We start from the raw sequence: 18,354 nt of genomic DNA on the forward strand, positions 1-18,354 counted from the left end.
CAGTTTCAATTGCGCGTCCTGTGAGACCCTTCTTCACGACTGATAGGTGTACGTCCTGTTCCATAGGCTTAGCGCCATTGTTGACCAGGTGAATTCCATTAAGGAACTACACTCTCAGCTACGTTTGGTCAGCAAAGGATCGATTGGTTCCCCCCTGGTGATTCTAAATCTAACGAGCGTAATCCTCATATTCCACTGGTATAGATTCGTTCCTGCTTTGCCGCTGGGCCCACCTATCTGGGCGAAGGACGAACTTTTGTTCCTGTCATTCAGTCTTTAAACTTCCGGTTCATTCCCCGATTTCTGGTCCTTTGGGACCTATCCCTTTATCTTCGAGGAAAACCCCGCACATGCTTCGCGGATGTTTAGGTATTTGTTGCACCACCTTACTTTTCTGAGATCTGCACTACCCTTCTCCAGACGACGAGTCACGTCACCGGATTCTCTGCTTGAACCGGATAGTCAGTCTTCCAGACTCTCCCTTCGGGACTGCTAGCCGCTCCTTGATTCTAGGTTTGAGATCAGGGACCTAAGCCCCCCAACCCTTCAAGTTATCTGACAAATAACGGTCGTTGGTGCATGAACCCAACCTTGCATTCCCCCCCAAATTTGCCTCCAAGCGGTCTCAATTGAACACATATGTACCTCCATCTCCTGTGTCATCAGGTTGAAGCCCAATCTCCAATGTGTTACGCTGACTGGACTCCCGGAAGAATTGAACTCCTCTTCTCACATAGAGGCTGGGGTTTTTTACCTTTCATGGAAAATGTGCTGTGTCTTTGGAATATGAAGGATCATACAACTGTGAGGCTGCATGGACACCGTTGAGATGAGCTTGACCGGAAGTACAGGGAACCGTTGATACCTGGAGCTAACTTCCTAGGTTTTTGTATTCTTGTTTGTTCTACCACACTCTGGTACTGCCTTTTCTGTGACATTTTCACCGTCTTGGGACGGGCCATGATGGGTTCTTAAGCCTTCTCTATATAGCGAGCTACCTATCTACCTTACCTAGGTAGGCGGACACCCATTTGACTAGGTACATACCTATAGGTAGTGATAAGTAGTTCTATACTTTTAGTAGAGCATGGCAGTTTCAAAAGTTGTGCGCGATGCGCCTTATCTGCGCCTTACCGTTTTGTTTTGCTACTTCCCTTCAGTGCGCAACGCTTGGATCATTAAATGCACAATTGTTCTTCGACAGACACCGTCAGAGTGGCCTGCTGCACGGGCATCGGGAAAGCCATCAAGATATCTGTGCGTGGTGAGATCCGGAGGTCACAGCTGAAAGATACCTGGTATCTCGAGTACCTGTCAAGCTTTCTACGAGCCTTTCCCCATCGCCGTATTCTGACGTGGCTTAGCTATGAAAAGCCACAACATAGGGCAGAAGAAATTTGCGTAGTAAACTGATTCCCTTCCTTTTTGGAACTTCTAAGATAATTACACCCGTTCTCCAGTTATGAGAGGTAATACCACGTGGAAACTACCCTTGCCCACAAGGCATGTTATGACTTGTGGTCAGTACGTGAGAGGGAAGTGTCTTGAAGAGCATGGAATCTGTCAGGCACAATTTCCTTATTCTCTAGGATACTCTTTGGAAACTAATTAGATATAAGAATCCTCACATACTCTAAAGTTTTTGCAATTGATGCAGCAGGTCACCGAAAACTGGTACAGTAGCAGTCAAGCGCATATATGAACTACAATGTCTTGCCAATAATTGGTCTGTCCTCGAGCTGAAATTGGCTTCTGTTCTTCAAATACAAATTCCCCGATTCACCGGAAGGTTCTGTCTGCTGCATACGGTCTCGCGACGCCGATTCGCCCGCACAGATGGCTTCTCCAGGTCGACTCCCGCACCATAGGACGCACAAATTGAGACCGATGGTGGGATTATAGACACTTTCAGATATATTACAATGATGACAATCTGAATATTAGGTCATGCAAAGGCCATTGATGGGAAGTCATGCACAGAATTCTGACTACCGCAAGCCGAGGTGTCTCGAATGTCGACTTGGTGACGGGTTATCAAGAAATTTTTTTCTTTGCATCATTCCTGCAGATCGGTGTAAGGCTCCACCACGGCACCGTCAGAGCTGGCCATTAGCAAGAGAATCATCTACACAGAGGTCCCGCTGCTGTGTTGTCTGTTGGCATTTGCATGGTGCAAGTCTTCCGGGGCCTCGCGTGGTCCCAGGGCCCCCGGTCCAGACGTGGCGCTAGCTCAAGCGGGCTGCGGCGGCGAGCGAAGAACTCGGAACCGGGCTCAGTGACCCCCGGCCTTGCGCTGCTCCAACTCTCCAACCTTAGCTCTGACCCTCGAAACTGTCCTCTTTCGCCCTCCGTCCTCAACGCTCGTCGTCACTATCTCGAACTTGAATCCTACCCTCTACGTCCCGTCTTCCTTCCCGCTCTCTTGCCCTCTCTCTCTCTCCTTCTTATCTGCTCTTTTTCCGTTCCGAGGCCCATCGCTGTGATGAAGTTTCCTGCTGCCCTCAGCAGATAGTCCGTGCCATCTTGCGCTTAACTGTTCCCAGTAGGCGATTTATTCGTTTTGCCTCTTTTCCCCTCGAGCGTCGGCAACGTCGTCCCGATTCTACGTTCCCTCTAGATATCACTGATCGTAGGTATGACTAGACTCGTTTTACACTGCTTTTGCAATGTTCATCTGTACTGATTGATTGATGTAGAATCGTGCTGCCATCTAGCCTTTCCCTTCTAAAACTTTATTGTCCCTTCTATCCTTCGGATCTACGACTCCTGTGTCTGGCTAGCCGTATCTCCTCCAGTATACCTTCCCATAATGGCGGCTGAAGGGCCTGGCATGATTGTCAATGGCGGAGTGGCGGCCGCGAAATCCCCGGCCGCCATGCTCGAGGAGCAGCACGCACGTGATGAGGCCCATAGAGCCACCGTGGAAGATGTTGTGGATGAGGAAGACATCCGGCATCCTCCTCCATCTTCCTTGGTGAAGGATAGGAAGCCGGATGCTGCTTCGGAACCTGTCAAGAGTACGACCGCACAGACGGGAACTACGACTCCTGCTCCCGCGCCAAAGGCAGCTCCCAAGAAAGGACCAGCTTTTGACGTGCGGTCAGAGGAATCGTTTCCTGCTTTGGGCGGTGGCCCAAAGCCCAGAACCGCTGCTGCACCAACAGCCTGGGGTGCCAAAAAGCCGTCAAGTGCTTCCGCTCCGACCAATGGTGTCAACGGTTCCCAACCATCAGGTACGTCTTCCTCCCACCTGTTGACACCGGCTTACGTGCTGACCACCTTTCAATTAACAGCTGCTTCCGCTCCGCAGGGTTTTGGTTCTTTAGAAGGCCCTAAGATTATGAGCCTTCCAGGGAAGCATGTGGAGCAGCTTCGGCTTGTGCCATCGCAGATGCTCCCACGTGGTCAACTAAAGAAGCCACTTCGAGACATCTTGAGAGACATTAGCAGACGTTCAAAAGCCACTGTTGACATGCGTGGTGGGCCCGGTGACTCTATCATTTTCGAGGGCAAGGGTTCTGTAGATGCGGTCAGGCAAGCTCTCAAGGAGGTCGCGCAACAAGTCGGGTCAAAGGTACGGTTTTTGCTTTAATATCTATGCTTCTTCCACAGGTGTGCTAATATACGCAGCAATCTGTTCGGGTCCCCATCCCAGCGTCTGCTCGACCTCACATTATCGGTCGCCAAGGCGCCGTTGTCCAAGACATTCAGCAGCGAACTGGCGCCCGAGTGCAAGTTCCTCGAGCTGAGGAGTCTGCCATTGGCGAAGAGGATGATGACAGTGTTACGATCGATGTCTTAATTGAGGGCGACGCAGTTGCAGCTGAGATGGCTCGCCGGGAGATAGAGGCCATCGTCAAGGAAAGAGCATCTAACATCAACTTGCGCCTGAAAACTATTCCCCCGGAGTTTTTCCCATTTATTGCTGGTGCCCACAACGCAAACTTGAATGAGATCGAGGGTCGTACCAAGGCTCAGATAAGAGTGCCGCGTTATGATACTTGGTCCCGACAGCCACCGCAAGAGGCTGACCCCGGCCAGATTCAGTTTGTGCCGGATCCCGACTGGCACATCCATATTTCTGGAGAGCGTACCGCCGCTCAAGAAGCTCGTGCGGAGATTGAGAGGCGGGCTGCAGAATTGCAGCGGCAACTTACTCTCAGACAGCTTGCCATCAGTCGCGGCCAACATCAATTCATCCTGGGCGATAATGCTGATGCTTTGCACGAGTTCCTGGCGGAAACCGGGTGCTCAGTTATCTTGCCTCCTGCATCTGACGACAGCGAGTTCCTCACCATCACGGGACCTCCGGACCAAATCGAAGCTGGTATCAACCGTGCTATGGATCTTGCTACCAGCATGCAGATGGCAAGCATTGACTTGTCACGCCAGCATCCTAATGCTCCTGCTGGTCCTCATGCGCACGCACGCGCTCTCACCTCGTACCTGCAGCAACGCCAAATTATAAAGGAGCTGGAAGACATGTACGATGCCCGGATAGTGCTGCCACCGGCATCCGACGGGCCTGTTACTTGGGAGGTATACTCTAGGGATGGCAAGAACACCATTCGGGCCCGTTCCGACATCATGAACTTGGTTCAGGCCCACCCTCCCTCGAGAATACGATCTGTTTCTATCGACCCGTACTTCCACCCCTATCTCCGTTCCAGAAGCATTGACCAACTAAAAAATGACTTTGGCGTTCATTTGCTGGTCCCTGATGATATTGACGGCCAGGACGTATTCCTGGTTTATGAGGGCCCATCAGCCACAGCCCCACAGTTTCAGATCCCAAGGCAACGACCATCGGCTGCTGAAATTGCCACCTTTGAGAAGACTCTGCAAGAGGCGCAGGAGTTCCTTCTGAACGTATTGGGGGATCAGCAGGATGTTCTGGCCAAATCGGTCTCTGTTCCCGCAAAGTAAGTCCGACTTCTTCAAGCGTACGCGTTCTTCACTAACAAACATCCCCAGGTATAATGACAAGATCCGGAAGTTCGTTGCTCGCGAACAACAGGCCAAAGGCGATGACCACATTCCCGTCCGTGTCATCGTCGGCGAGCCACACGGCCGTAACGGTCATGCTTCAGGAGCCGCTGCTTCTGCTTCTCAGAGTGAAGTTTCTCTTCGTGGCCGTTCCAGCTCGGTTGAGGAACTCGCATCGAAGATCCTTCAATTTGTCGTCGAACAAGAGAAAGATGACCTTGAACGAGGGTACACTACAGCCTTCGACTTCCCTCAGAAGTTCGCAAACTTCCTCATTGGAAGAAGAGGCGAGAACATCAACAAGCTCCGTGAGGAGTTCGATGTCGATATCAAGGTTGAAAACGGCAAAGTCGAGGTCAAGGGACCTAAGGCCAAGGCGGACGCTGCGAAGGCGAGAATCATTGCTCTGGGAAGAAAATTGGAGGACGAGACTACTCACATTCTCAAAATCCCTGCCCAATACCACCGTGATCTAATCGGTCAGAAAGGTAGCCAGGTCAACCGATTGCAGGACCGTTACAATGTCCGCGTACAGTTCCCTCGGGCTGCAGTGTCATCAGTCAATGACGACCAATCCGTGGCCGACACCGCGAGCGAAGTTGGCGGAGGTCGACCCAACCGGCCGCAGCAGGCTCCTGATGAGGTACTCGTCAAGGGCCCTCGTAAGGGTGCTGACGCCGCACGAGACGAAATCCTGAGTTTGCTGCAGTGGGTTGTGGATCACTCGCATTCGGCTTCTGTCTCTGTTGCCCAGAGCCAGGTCCCGTCTTTAATCGGCCAGCGTGGTCGCGAGATGGACAAGCTTCGTGCAGACACTGGTGCTCAGATCGATGTTCCAGGAGTGCACGATGCACCAGATGCGTCAGGTCGCGTTGAGATTAAGATCAAGGGCACCAAGAAGCAGGTTGAAGAGGCAAAGAAGATCCTAGAGAAGCGGGCGAAGGAGTTTGATGCTATTGTAACCAGGACAATTGAAGTGGATAAGAAGCACCACAAAGCTCTGATCGGCGGTGGTGGTAAGTTGTCATATGGTACCTGGTTGGTAAATGTCGGATGCTAACTGGAGTAGGTGCGAATATCCGCAAAATCGTTATTGAGGCTGGTGGTCCCGACGATGGCAGTGCAGCTCGGATAGTCAAGTTCCCCCGTCCTGAGAGCAACGAGTCTACGATCAAGCTCGAAGGAAATGGCGCTGTCGTTGAAAAGATCATCGCAGCTATTGAGGAATTCGTTAAGCAGAGGGAGGACCAAGTCACCGCCACGATCGAGGTTCCTCAGTCGCAGCATCGCTTGCTCATCGGCCGCGGTGGTGAGACCAGGCGTGGTATAGAATCGCAGTTCAACGTCACCCTGGACATTCCCAAGCAAGGTTCCGGCCGTTCTGATATCAGAATTAAGGGACCAAGCGCCTCTGTTGAGGCTGCCAGAGAACATATTCTGGCACTCCTCAAGGAGCAGCAGGGTGAGACAGTCGAAGTTCCCAGGCATCTTCACCACGCCATTTCTGAAAATGGCTCGTTTTTCCGCCGTCTTCGCAATGACTACCAAGTGACAGTGGATCATGCTGGTCACCAGATTCCCGCGAAGCCCAATCCTGTAGACTCTCGCAACGGAGCGAACGGATCTGCTTCCCTTCCTTTAATAACCGATGATCCTGGCGCTGCGGCAAGCTCTCACTCCTGGAAGGTTGTCGAGAATGCTCAGCCTAGCGATGCCTCTCAACCTTCTACCATTCCATGGGTTCTCTCAGGTACCCAGGAGAACGTTGCTAAAGCGCGGGCCGCCTTGGAGAAGGCCATCTCGACGGCGTCGCAACAGTCTGCTACTGGCTATCTGATCTTGCCGGATCCGAAGACATACCGCTTCGTGGTTGGGCAAGGCGGTAGCCAAATCAATGCCATCAGAAAAAAGACTGGTTGCCGTATCACTGTGCCAAAGGACCAGGCAAGAGGCGAAGCCATCGAAATCAAGGGGTCCAGGGAAGGTCTAGAAGAGGCGAAGAATATGATTCTGGAAGCTGTTCGCGCCGGCTCGAACGGTAGATCATGAGGTTTCTCTTTTCCTGTGATGATAGTATAAAAAAATTCAAAAAGGGAGATGAGGGATAAGACGAACTTCTTGTTTTAGCTTCTCTCATGATGTCCTCCATATACTTTGACACGTCTACTTGTCCAACTTATGTATTTACATATATTCCCTGTAACTCATTTTCCGTTGTCTCGTTTCATGTTTTTATCACTATCAATTTTCCTCTTTTGGTTCTGCCGTCTCTACGGATTGTGGCGGGGGGGAAAAAGGAACCTCCATAGTCTGCAAGACTGCACACCTCGTGCTAGGGGACTTGCTCGAGGTATTCATAAGAGGTCTAAAGGTAAATCGGGAACAGTTTAGATGATAATACAGACGAGGGACAAGACAAAGAGCAGATGATCAATTATACCAGACTTTGAATGATATAAATGTGTTACTTTCCCACCTTTTTTTCTAAACGCTGATCTAGTCAAGATATGGTCAAGTGTACATGTTATTTATTCGAAAATGTGAACGGACACGCCTCGCTCGATGTTGCGCTTTAGAAAGCATTTATACAAACTAAGAGAATACTCTCCGCATGGACTTTGAATATAAGGAAGAGATGCGAGGATGGCCTCTAACACCTTATATAAGGAACCCTTTGCTGCCAGAAGCTAAGATAAAGAGCATCAATCAGTAAGGATCTAGTCTCGATTTATTAGGCGATGACGAGGATTTTATGTGTGTGTGTGTGTGTGTAGTTGCTATAAGTCATTCTTCCATCTGATTGATTGGGGTTCAGTTAATTATACTATCTGCAGACCATATGCGAGCCGCCAGCCATACCATACTTAGGGTACTTACTACCTGACTCTACTATCTATCCATCTATCGTTTCTTTATTGCCAAATAAATAATTCAAATTCATTGCCTCTTTGGTCCCCTAATTAGGGTAAATACATGATAATTATCACTATCCAGAACCCTCACGTTACATTACCTAGGTTAGGTAGTTTTTATTTTTTTTGGGGGCTAGCACACTCGTTAAGGTCATCATGTTCATATCCCTCATCTGTTTCGGTTTCAGTTTCGGAGTTAAAGTCAAATAGTATAAATAGTATATTCCATGAAGCAACCGGCCCACCGCCGATTACCTATTTATCCGCAGATCAGTAGCGAAGTAACCGTTAACTGGCCATTGCGCTGAGCCCACGATGATGATCAGATGGATCATGGATCAGATCAGGCGATTGATCTACATATACAATGGTAATGCAAAGTAGGTGAGTTGAGTTGTCCGTAGCGCTTGACCAATGTGTGATAGATGATGATGAGGATCAGTTATTACAATGCGCATGTCCTCATACTCTGGTTGAATGGTCTCAATGATCCATTACTTGTACCTAGTCAATCTTTCTTTGCTCCTTCCTAGGCGTCTAGAGAATGAACCAGTGTTCCTTTCCCTCGTTGCTAATCGTCTCGAGGATAACCTTCACGGTAGTAAAATGGCAGTATAGGTATATTGATATGGCTAAATCGAAGAGAACAAAATACAAAGGAAAAGAAAAAACTTGGTCTATTTGCAGGAAACAGAGATTTCAAGCACCAACTATATCTCCCGCAAGTGTTCCAAATGATAAAAATGATAGAGACATGAACTCCTGCATTGCCTGCGACGTCACATCGTAGGCATGTGAGCCTTTCCGGATATGTCCACTTCTGTTGTCGTTGTTGTTCCAACTCTCCCGACTCAGGTCCAGCGGTATCTGTCGAGACTGGTATACTCGGGAAGGCCTTTTCTGTCCTTCGCAGCTTTGTACCTGAGATCCAACACCTCTTCTCTTACACTTCCCGCCTCTGCTTTATCCTCATCCTTCTCCTACCGAACCATGCGTCCAAAGGATTTACTGCTTGTTCGCGGCGGTGGTCTGCAGGTACTGGTAGGCACCGTAGGCGAGGGCACCACCAACGAGGAGGGCAGCGTACAGACCGATACCGAGGCCGGTGGAGCCACCGCTCTGGGAGGTCGACTGGGAGGAAGAGGTGGAGGCCTGGGCCTTCGGGGCAGGGTCACCGGGCTGGTTTAGTTGAATATCGTCAGCCTACACTTTCCTAGAAAGGGAGGGCAAAAAATTCCTAGGTATGCTCTAGAGACGCAGAGACTGGGATACTAAGGCGCTAAGAGGCTTTCTGCTGGAAGCCCGAAATGAAACGGGCTAGAAAAGAAAAAAAAAACAAGCTGCGCAGGGTCAGGACAACATCGGACATACCTGTCTCTTCAGAGTGCCGACTTGCAGACCGGCAAGAATCTCGCGCGCCTCGTCACTGTGTCCGACATCCTCAAAGGCTTCGGTGGAATCCTGGCCAGCAACGTCGAGCAGGACTTCCTCACCACCACTGCAAGTTTGTGCTAGCGTGTCAGCTTCCAGAGATCTTTTCGCGCAAAAACTGGACGCGCAATTGATTGACTTTTTCGGCGCGAGAGGAGAATAAAGAGCAGGGATTTACGTACGGGTGCTCATCGACGAAGGAGCTGACGTCGTAGACCTTGTCATGGATAACCATGTAGAGGTCCTTCTTGGTGTTGTGGGAGGCGACCTCCTGGAAGGTGAATTCCTTGTTCTCGGGCATGATGGCTGTAAAGACTCTGGACACGATGATAACAGTTAGACAGGGAGACTGCAACAGGGACGAGTTATGCGGAGATGACGATTTGCCAGATTTGTCAGATCTAGATAGGGAGCGGAAGAGCTTGTTGGGGAACCGTATCGACGGGGCCGAATCACGGTTCCGAGAGAGGTCTGACAAGTCAAATCCGAGGCTGTTGGGGTCACTCACCCGGGACGGAAGAGAGACTCGGATTGGAGAGACTGGCTGAAGGAGGAGAAACGCAGAGCAGAAGACGGAAAAGTGTGAGGAGGTCGGGAGTCGGAGGTGAAGAGGAGAAAAGTGTCGGATGGAGAGAGCCTGGGGAAAAGAGTCGGTGATTGGGGTCGCGCCTCGAGGTACCAGTTACCTGTGCACAGGTGGTCCCTTCACCTGCGGCGTGGTACCAACTACCTGCGTTGTCCAGGCACGCTTCACACGCCTTCACAACCCCATTCTTGAGCGGAGGTCGCCACGGCGCCGTTTCTCGTCCTCTACAGGACTTCTATTGCGTACATCTACAGACCACCCCCTATAGTTACCCGTGCCGCATTAATAATTTGAACCCATTATCGACATGCTCTCCGCGTCTCTTGGCTCTGGCCATCTGTCCCTACGCGTCCTCCTATTTTCCCTTGCGTTCCCTGGTGGTCTGACATGGGATCGCAGCTGACCGTCTGCGAATAGGAGGCTGCTTATTCCGCCAGCCGAACCGCGGCGGAGGAACCACGTCCCCGACGATAGCAGAGCAGGAGAAGCATCATCTTGGAATGATAACGGTCTCAATAGCAGGACGGAGAGCATCCTTTTCCCATCCCTAAGTTCCTATTCTGTCTTGTCATCATTATCTCGCATACGGATTCCCTTGCCCGATGGGGCATCCTGGTACGGAGGATTCCGTCTGACACTGTTCCGTGCCATGTGCGACTGTTCTTTCTGCGGTGAACCCGACGACTCTAGAGACTAGACCTTGCAATCCGGTCGTTGGGATTGGCCATGTGGCCTCTTCGACCACTTCCCCACCTGCCATCGACTCCATCCTCCGGCTCAGACTCTCCGGCTTCTGGAACTCTAGCCCTTTCCAGCTTCCCCGAGGAGCTTCCGGACTCAACACTGACACTCTAGCATCATCGCTCTCTTTTTCCTCCTGCGTACATCCTTATCTTAGGTCTGATAGCCTCCTCATCATCTCCTGAAATTCCCGAGGGTCGATTGTGTCACCTCTCTATATTTCGCATGGTCATGGCGTAACGAAGACTCGAAACGCCAGCATAACAATGTTATTCTGGATTTGCCTGCACATCTGGACAAAGCACTTGAACCGATCCCGAGGTCTTCCACCGTACTGCCTACGCCATCTTGGCAGCTTACCTTGGATACCCATCCGGTAGGCGGTCCTACGACCCCACATCTCAAGATTTGCGATGCGGGCGCTAAAAGTGCGAAGCTGCTGGAGCTGCTCTTGTCAGGTCTCTACGGAGCACGTTCCGTCACCTCGTTTGCTACATAGTAGTTGCTCCACGGGGTGCGCAGGGCGATTCTGTCTCCGCTTGTGCCCGGAACACTTCCGGTCCATCGCCGTTTTACGGAGTAGATGGTCTCTATAAACTGTAATTTTCCATCCGATGATCCGTTGTCCGTGCTAGCCCGGCACTGTTTAGTATATTTTTACACAGCAGTAGGAGTACCACCATAAATAATTTTCTGCACCATGAATCTCCGCTGTGAATTTGCGGGTCCCTATCGAGCGTTTAGGCGCCTTTCAGATACTGTAAATTCTTCTATTATATTGCTCCCACGACAGTGATTTTGCTTTGGGAAGATCCAGTCATTATACTAAGCCCGATACCATTGCAATTACCAGGTTTACCATGCATTCTGCTCGCCGTTGACTTTTGGTGCCATGATGTTGTCTAATTTCTTATTACTTGAGGTTATTGGTAGTAGTATCTGAAGAACCTTGAGATTGAATCCTTTAGGATGATTCTGAATGGGGACATTGGTGTCGAGTACTCATCTGATCCGTCATAACACCAGCGTAAAACAAAGCAGGTGGGTTATCTTGCGAATCCGGTAGCCCCAAATTCTCCCTTGAGATTGTTATAGTGATACGTGTTTTGACCTTCGATCAGCAAACTCTGTTGATAAACTATACAGATGCCAAAGAAGAGTGCCAGACCAATGTGTTGAGTTATCATCTAATGTGTCTAGATAGCTTCTTTATTCAGTTTTTCCCTTCTTGATGCAGACGTAGCGGCAAGATATTTGCTCGTGTTGTAGATTCTGGGACAATGCGGATCTAGATCTAGCTAGATGTGAGATGTGGATATACAGTACGAGCCTATAGCAAGTCGAGCAGGCGATTATGATGTATCGGGTGATTCGTATTGAAGACCTATTCCATGGGGTTTATTGGCTGCGAAGTTAACGAGTAGAAGCGCAGATACTGTGCACTACTGCTACTGCTAGGGGCGTTCTTTCCAAATTGAGTAGCAACGGGGATTACGGGCTGTGAGGAATTCTTTCCAAATCGGGCGAAGAGAACCTGGGCCGGCAGGTATAAAATCCCCCGCCCCCCCCTTCGTTTCCTCCGTTTCCCTCCATCCGTGTAAATCTTTCTTTCCTGCAATTTCTTCAACAAAATTCGTGAGCCAGTTAAGTTCAACTTGCGTTGAATTCAGGTGAACCAGTGGTATAGGATGACGAGCAGTGATGCAGTGATGCTTACCCCGCATACCTCGGGTCGAGAGCAGGAGGCCTCCGAATATATCTCCACAAACCTACTAACGAATTACTCCGACCCGTCTGCCGGACCGAGAACCGGGCGGGCTGTCTGGTGTCGAACCGCTGATCAAAACGATTCGCAAGAGTATCGACGCACGCTGTTGCAGCTATCACGGCCCGTCCAACGAACAGCATGGGTATTTTCTCTAACTGGTGGTTAGCGCTTACTGCTAGTAGCATCACGGTCTTATTCTCGGGCAAATTACTTCTGGTGTCCAGGCCTCTGCAGCCGACATGCGAATCATCCACTTGGCAAGAGACAGAGCTCATTGTTGCCTGAGGAAAGCCTCCCTAGAAATACTTCAGACTCACACCGTAGACCCTCGAAGTCGTATCCCATCTTCGAACACGTTCCGGTCCTTCCAACCTCTGCAGTGATCTTCCCTCGTATACGAATTGCACAGACAGTTCGTAATCGGATGTCTGAAGAAAGAGCTCTGGCGACCATTCCTTTCCACAATCTTGAAAGACATGACGCCTCCGCAACCACAGCGCTCCAGACGCTGTCTGCCACATATCAAGTCATGAACCAAGAATATGAGGCTGCGTGGAGGGTTCTGACGTATAAGGGATTAGATGCCATTGTTACGTCGACAGAGACTACCGCTGGAAAAGGAATTGTATAAGCATCAGTTAAAACTATCGCCCGGATCCTGTCCTCTTTAATTCTGGATAACAGCCAACCTGACTTCCGAAAGGACCTGACGGATATCCTCGAGGCTGCCAGTTCTATCTGGAACCGTCTGCGCAGCTACAAAGACAAGGTCATCATCGACTTCTCACCTGGATCGATAATAAACCTATGTCAGACGGAGGAGACGGCTGGGAACCCGAACGCTGTGGACAGGAGATCGATCTGCCTAAGGACCTCTCTGAGATCAAGGATGCGATACCAGACAGCAGCTTTGACCCATGGCGCCTATTCCCACGTGTCGAGGCTCGATCGATGAATGTGAAGTTTGTATTCCCCACCACGGCCGTGCCCTGTTCCCGGACTCGCCGGCTTTTGCGGCTCCAGCAGGGTAGGATGCTATATTGAATTCCGCCGTGCCTGCTGCCCCCACAACGCCGACGAGTATATATTCTTACGTTGCGTCGTAAGTTGTAAGCGTATAAGGAAAAAAGGTTCTCACTTTCTTCTTTTTGTTTTTTCTTCCTGGAAAATCTGGGTAGTCATTTTTCTTATCATGTCTTTTACTTTTACGAGCCCCACATCCCGACGTGATATTCGTGTCGACGGAGTTTGGGACGAGAAATGGAATCGAATTTATGTTACATATGCTGGATTTTACATTACGATGAATGATATTATCACCAATCTAAATGTATTTTCATTCATGTATGCCTGAATTGTCTCAATTATTGTAAAAGTTATATGATTTCCTAAGATGGTAGGTGACAGTACTGTACCTAAAATACGACCAGGACGGACCAAATAGATGACTAGATGTGCGAGACAGGCCTGATCCTCAGTCAATAATCCATAAGAGTAAAACATGTCATTCATCTTGAATTGCCCATAATTCATCCATCAATCAATCATGGACTCGTAGACGGAAAAGGTTGATAAATACACAAAAAAAAAGAAATGTCTATCCACGAACAATAGAAGTAAACCAAGAAAAGGCCAAGAATAAAACAGCAAGAGCCAAGTATTCTCGCCCGCTCTGAACAGTTGTGGTATTGGTATGCAGGGTGTCCTCCATTCCCTCACAGTTGTCATGAGAAGAAGGAGCAAATTAGGGCAAAAGAAAAATAATAGACAAGGCAAAAGTGTTGTAAAAATGTGCGCAGCCTTGGGGGGGGAGGGGGGAAGAAGAAAGATATGGCGGATCAACCGTTGGAATTGTTTACATTTGATGTTTAGCTTAGCTCAAACGCTACGACAAAATAAGGCCATTGAGAATGACAACAACTCCAACGTCCATTTTTGCCACCCCCAAGAAAAGAAACAAGCCAAAAACCGAATATCGTAAATAGGGTATGTGTGCGAACAAAATTCCCTTTCTATTTAACATAATCAACCGGCAAGCAAGAATGATATAACCCACCCCTCATCAATTGTGCAAGAGAAGCAGAAGTAAAAAAGGCAACCTATTTCGCTGGAACGCGCTCATAGAATACAATGTACGCCTGCTCATTCTGCAGGCGATCGGCGTACCGCAGATCCCTCGGGGAGAAGTCGGTGACGCGCTCATCATCGAACTTGCGCCAGCAATTACGTTGCGCGTCACGGACGAGAGAAACGTAGTGGCCGCTGCTCATGGACGAACCAAGATGACGGAGGACGGCGTAGGCATCGTAAGTGAACGGTCGGGATGTGGGTGAATAGAAAGGTGATTGCGTAGAGGAGGCTGTCGCATCGCCGTTCGAGGGATTTGCGGATGGGTAGGGTATAACGAAGTCGTCCATTTTCAGGCCATGCAGAGGGAAGTCGATCGGAGTGTGGATCTTGCGTGCGCTTTGGGTCTTGGAGGCAGAGAAGCGCTTGAAGTGGATAACCAAGATTTGCGGTGCCCGAGTGAGGATAATCTGCTTGGTCGCGACGCGTTCGCACTTACAATACGGGCACTTCCAGACCTCGTCACCGCTCAACATCTCTTCCTGGCAGTAGCTGCGGAGGCATTGATAGATGTCGCCTTGGCCCGAAGGCGGAATCTCAACGCTGATGCTGTAGAACGCTTCGTAAGTCGTTGAGGTGCCCTTGCAAGTTGTGCAACGGAGTCGACTTGCATGCTGCCCTGCAAAGAGGGAGGAGATGTAGGACTCTTCCCGATGGCAGTAACGGTCCCATTCAATCTTCGACACTTTCGGAACAGGCATTCGCTCCCGTTGCATCTCTTCCTCAAAGGTCAATGGTCGTAGTGGTGTTCTCTGCCAGTTGATATTGAGATCCTCATGCAGACAGTCGACTATAAAGTCGAAGAACTCCTTCGCGTCCTGCTGTCTATCTATAGCCCACTCGCGGTTCATTCGGCCACAGAAATTACGAAAAGACGTCGGCATAATTACCTCCACATCGTTCTTCCATAAAGAACGTATAAGGTTAGCGTAAAGACCGGGCATAACACCCTGTGACCCTTTCCAATTCTTTTGGACGTAGTAGCGAAATCGGTTATCAATAAAGAATTTGCTCAACAAGATGGTCGCGCTCATACATTGGATGGTTGAGTTCATGTAGCAGGTGACCCCGAAGTTAGTTAAACCAGTCCGAGGAAGTTTGAGCCGATGGATGACCGAGTTGGATGTGTAGAGAGCGGTCTTGGTTGCAGAATTTTGGCGTTCAAGAGGTGGTTGTATCTGCCGACCGTCTGAAACCCCGCTATAACTAGGTCGAGGAACAGCAGGCGGTGGCCGTGACGGCGCAACAGGAACGGGTGCTGCATAGTTAGGCGCGGACTGCATTGCCGGTCGAACTTCCGGCATAACCATCGATTGTTGGATGGCATGCGGCTCTGGAAAACGGCGTAGAAAGTCTTCGTAAGTGTGAACGAACGAAGGACCAGGCTCTTGCTCTGTCTTAATCTCCTCGGGCTCTTCAGTAATTGTAGCTTCTTCCCCTTCGTAGGTGCTCGGATCGATCTCTTCATTCTTCGACCTCTCCATCCATGCTGTGAGCTCTTCGGAATTAAGGGGTTTGTACTCTCGAAGCCTCCTCTTCCTTACTTCCAAACTGGAGTTCGCACTTGCCACTGTTGGCACCCTTCCAAGTGGTCGCCCAGGTCCTCTTACAAGTTTTTTCGTTTGGATAGTTCCCATCACGGAAGCTGTGGACGATGTGGCTAGGGACTGCTGGCCAACTAAGTCAATCCACGCATCGAGCCCACCGATTAGAAGAGCAGGAGGCCGTCCATCTTTTAAAGGCTTGTATGCATTAAACTCGTACAGCGTGTCGTAGAGTGCTCTCAGGTGAGGCGCTGTTGTTCCAACTGGAGACCCAGCAAGGTAGCTGACGGAAGTCGTGCTTTGATCGTAGTACACCACTACGTCAAATTCGTTCCGCCTCTCGAACAAGGACTGCTCGTGTTCCGGAGAGACAACCAGGCGCTCCTCAAGTTCTTCCGCGGACACGTTTTCTTTCAATGCCACAGGCTCGATACAGATAATGGATGTTGCATATATATGACCACTGTCATACTGATCTCGAGGACGGACATCAATCAGGAGAACATTGTACTTCCTAAGGTATTCCAGCAGCTGTTGGGAGTGAATAGCCTGACTGTGTGGTATCTCCGCGGAGCTGCTTCTCGTCTCCTTTGCAGGATGAACCCCATTAGGAGTGCGCGATCTATAAGGATTGTCGTCGAACGGAGCACGGCTGGGGCTGCCTCTGGGGGAATCAGCAAGCTGTGAGTATCGTTGGTTCGCTGCACGTGCGCTTTCCGTTGACGTTCTGGGCGGATTCGACGGTGGCTGAGATGGCACAGTCCATACTGGATTGTATGCTGGACTCGGGGCGCGGGGTAGCGACGCATTCAAAGGAACCTTGGGGGGAACGACGGGTGTGGTCTGGGAAGATCCCATACTACGTGGACCTAATAGACGCGGGTGCGGAGAACTAAGAGAATTGCTGAATCTTCCCTGGATAGCATTAGAAGACGGTCGGGGAGGATAGTCAGAAAGTGAACTCGGAGGTGAAGGCATTGAAATGACGCCGTTCTGTCCATTGATTCCTGCAGTCTGGTTTCCAGGCACTGATGACGGTGTAGCCCTTAGCCTAGCAAAGCGTAGAGCAAGGTCATCAGCAACGGAAGTACTGCCAACAGACTTGCGGGAAATGTTATCTTCTCCTGGCCACTCATCAGGCGCCTTTTGGAAGTCAGAGGGGCTTGGCATTCTCAATGAGCCGTTTCTTTGATCCTCGTCGCTGCTGTCGCCTTTTGGACTAGGACTGCGGGTCATCTGAGCCGAAGAGGATTGTGAAAGTCGATACTCCGTGCGGGCTTGACCTGTTGGCTTCACATTGTTGGCGAGATTGTCTTCAACGATCTGCTGCTTTATCGCATCCATGGTGCCCTGTTTTGTTCGAACGGACTAAGACGGTGTTAGCCGGGATGCTATACGAAGCCAGCCCCAAAGTCAATTATTGAGACGTTGATTTGCGACACTCTTTGTCTCCTAAAATCTCTGCAATTCATATGGGCATGGGCCGGAGCCAGGCTTACCAGCATCAGATCCGAAAATTGGTCGTACCATCCGGGGCGCTGGTTGATAGCTAATCGGTAGTCAGGGTGACGCGGTATGATATTGACAGTAATCTCAGAAGCGCGAAGGTATTGAACATATGCGATGTCCAACTGATCTTTGTCGACCAAGGCCTTAGAATGTTGTATGGCCTCTCGAGCACACTTTAAGAGATCGTTCAGCTGCAAAACCAGTGAGTAAACCACGCATGCTTCAGGGAATCCCACAATAGGACGAGTCGCTGGAGGAACATACTGAACAGTTCTCCTTTAAGTCCAACAAGGCGGCTTGATGCTGAAGGTCCTTTATATTGGGAAATCGTGGCCGTCGAGGTCCAGCAGGCGGGGTACTGTTTCCATTCCGGTATGGGCCTGCCCAGCTGGCCCGCCCGCTGGACTGAATACTACCGGCGGAGGGAGAACCGTTGATGTTCTTCCAGGGCAGATCCTTGGGCGGAGAAGGCAGAGCAGCTGCATCGGAAGACATTATCTCGAGCGAGGGGGCGGAAGAGGGAGAAGAGAGCACATGATCCGAAGATGCGCGGGAGACAATGGTCGAACGACGGTGAACGGGTCAGATGAAAATCGGCGGCACCAACGGCTCTTCGAGCCAGCTATTCGACAGGAACAGAACGATGGACAAGAGAGCGGACGAGATAGATCGCCAAACAGCACCAAAGACAAAGCCCGGAGGGAGTACGTACGCCGTGTCGAGTCGTGCGTGTCTCCTCTGTCTCTCCGC

General features: G+C 50.2%; 3 protein-coding genes across 3 annotated transcripts; 1 reads left to right on the forward strand and 2 right to left on the reverse strand.

The window, feature by feature from the left end:
- Positions 1 to 2,809: 2,809 nt before the first annotated feature.
- Positions 2,810 to 7,035, forward strand: VTN00DRAFT_5007 (uncharacterized protein; the record flags this gene model as incomplete). The annotated part of the gene is made up of 5 exons (XM_069431493.1): positions 2,810 to 3,233; positions 3,294 to 3,574; positions 3,631 to 4,922; positions 4,975 to 6,002; positions 6,056 to 7,035. The coding sequence occupies 5 exons, from the start codon at positions 2,810 to 2,812 to the stop codon at positions 7,033 to 7,035; spliced, it is 4,005 nt and encodes a 1,334-aa protein (XP_069290522.1).
- Positions 7,036 to 8,597: 1,562 nt separating this feature from the next.
- Positions 8,598 to 10,566, reverse strand: VTN00DRAFT_5008 (uncharacterized protein; the record flags this gene model as incomplete). Its single annotated transcript, XM_069431494.1, has 6 exons — positions 8,598 to 8,856; positions 8,908 to 9,077; positions 9,270 to 9,396; positions 9,512 to 9,646; positions 9,838 to 10,015; positions 10,503 to 10,566. The coding sequence occupies 6 exons, from the start codon at positions 10,564 to 10,566 to the stop codon at positions 8,598 to 8,600; spliced, it is 933 nt and encodes a 310-aa protein (XP_069290523.1).
- A 3,957-nt stretch (positions 10,567 to 14,523) lies between these two features.
- Positions 14,524 to 18,099, reverse strand: VTN00DRAFT_5009 (uncharacterized protein; the record flags this gene model as incomplete). Its single annotated transcript, XM_069431495.1, has 3 exons — positions 14,524 to 17,463; positions 17,595 to 17,795; positions 17,869 to 18,099. 3 exons carry the CDS (start codon positions 18,097 to 18,099, stop codon positions 14,524 to 14,526), a joined length of 3,372 nt encoding a protein of 1,123 aa, XP_069290524.1.
- Positions 18,100 to 18,354: the final 255 nt, after the last annotated feature.

The sequence above is a fragment of the Thermoascus crustaceus genome (assembly GCF_041956765.1).
Source record: "Thermoascus crustaceus strain CBS 181.67 unplaced genomic scaffold VTN00scaffold_2, whole genome shotgun sequence".
NCBI lineage: Eukaryota > Fungi > Ascomycota > Eurotiomycetes > Eurotiales > Thermoascaceae > Thermoascus > Thermoascus crustaceus.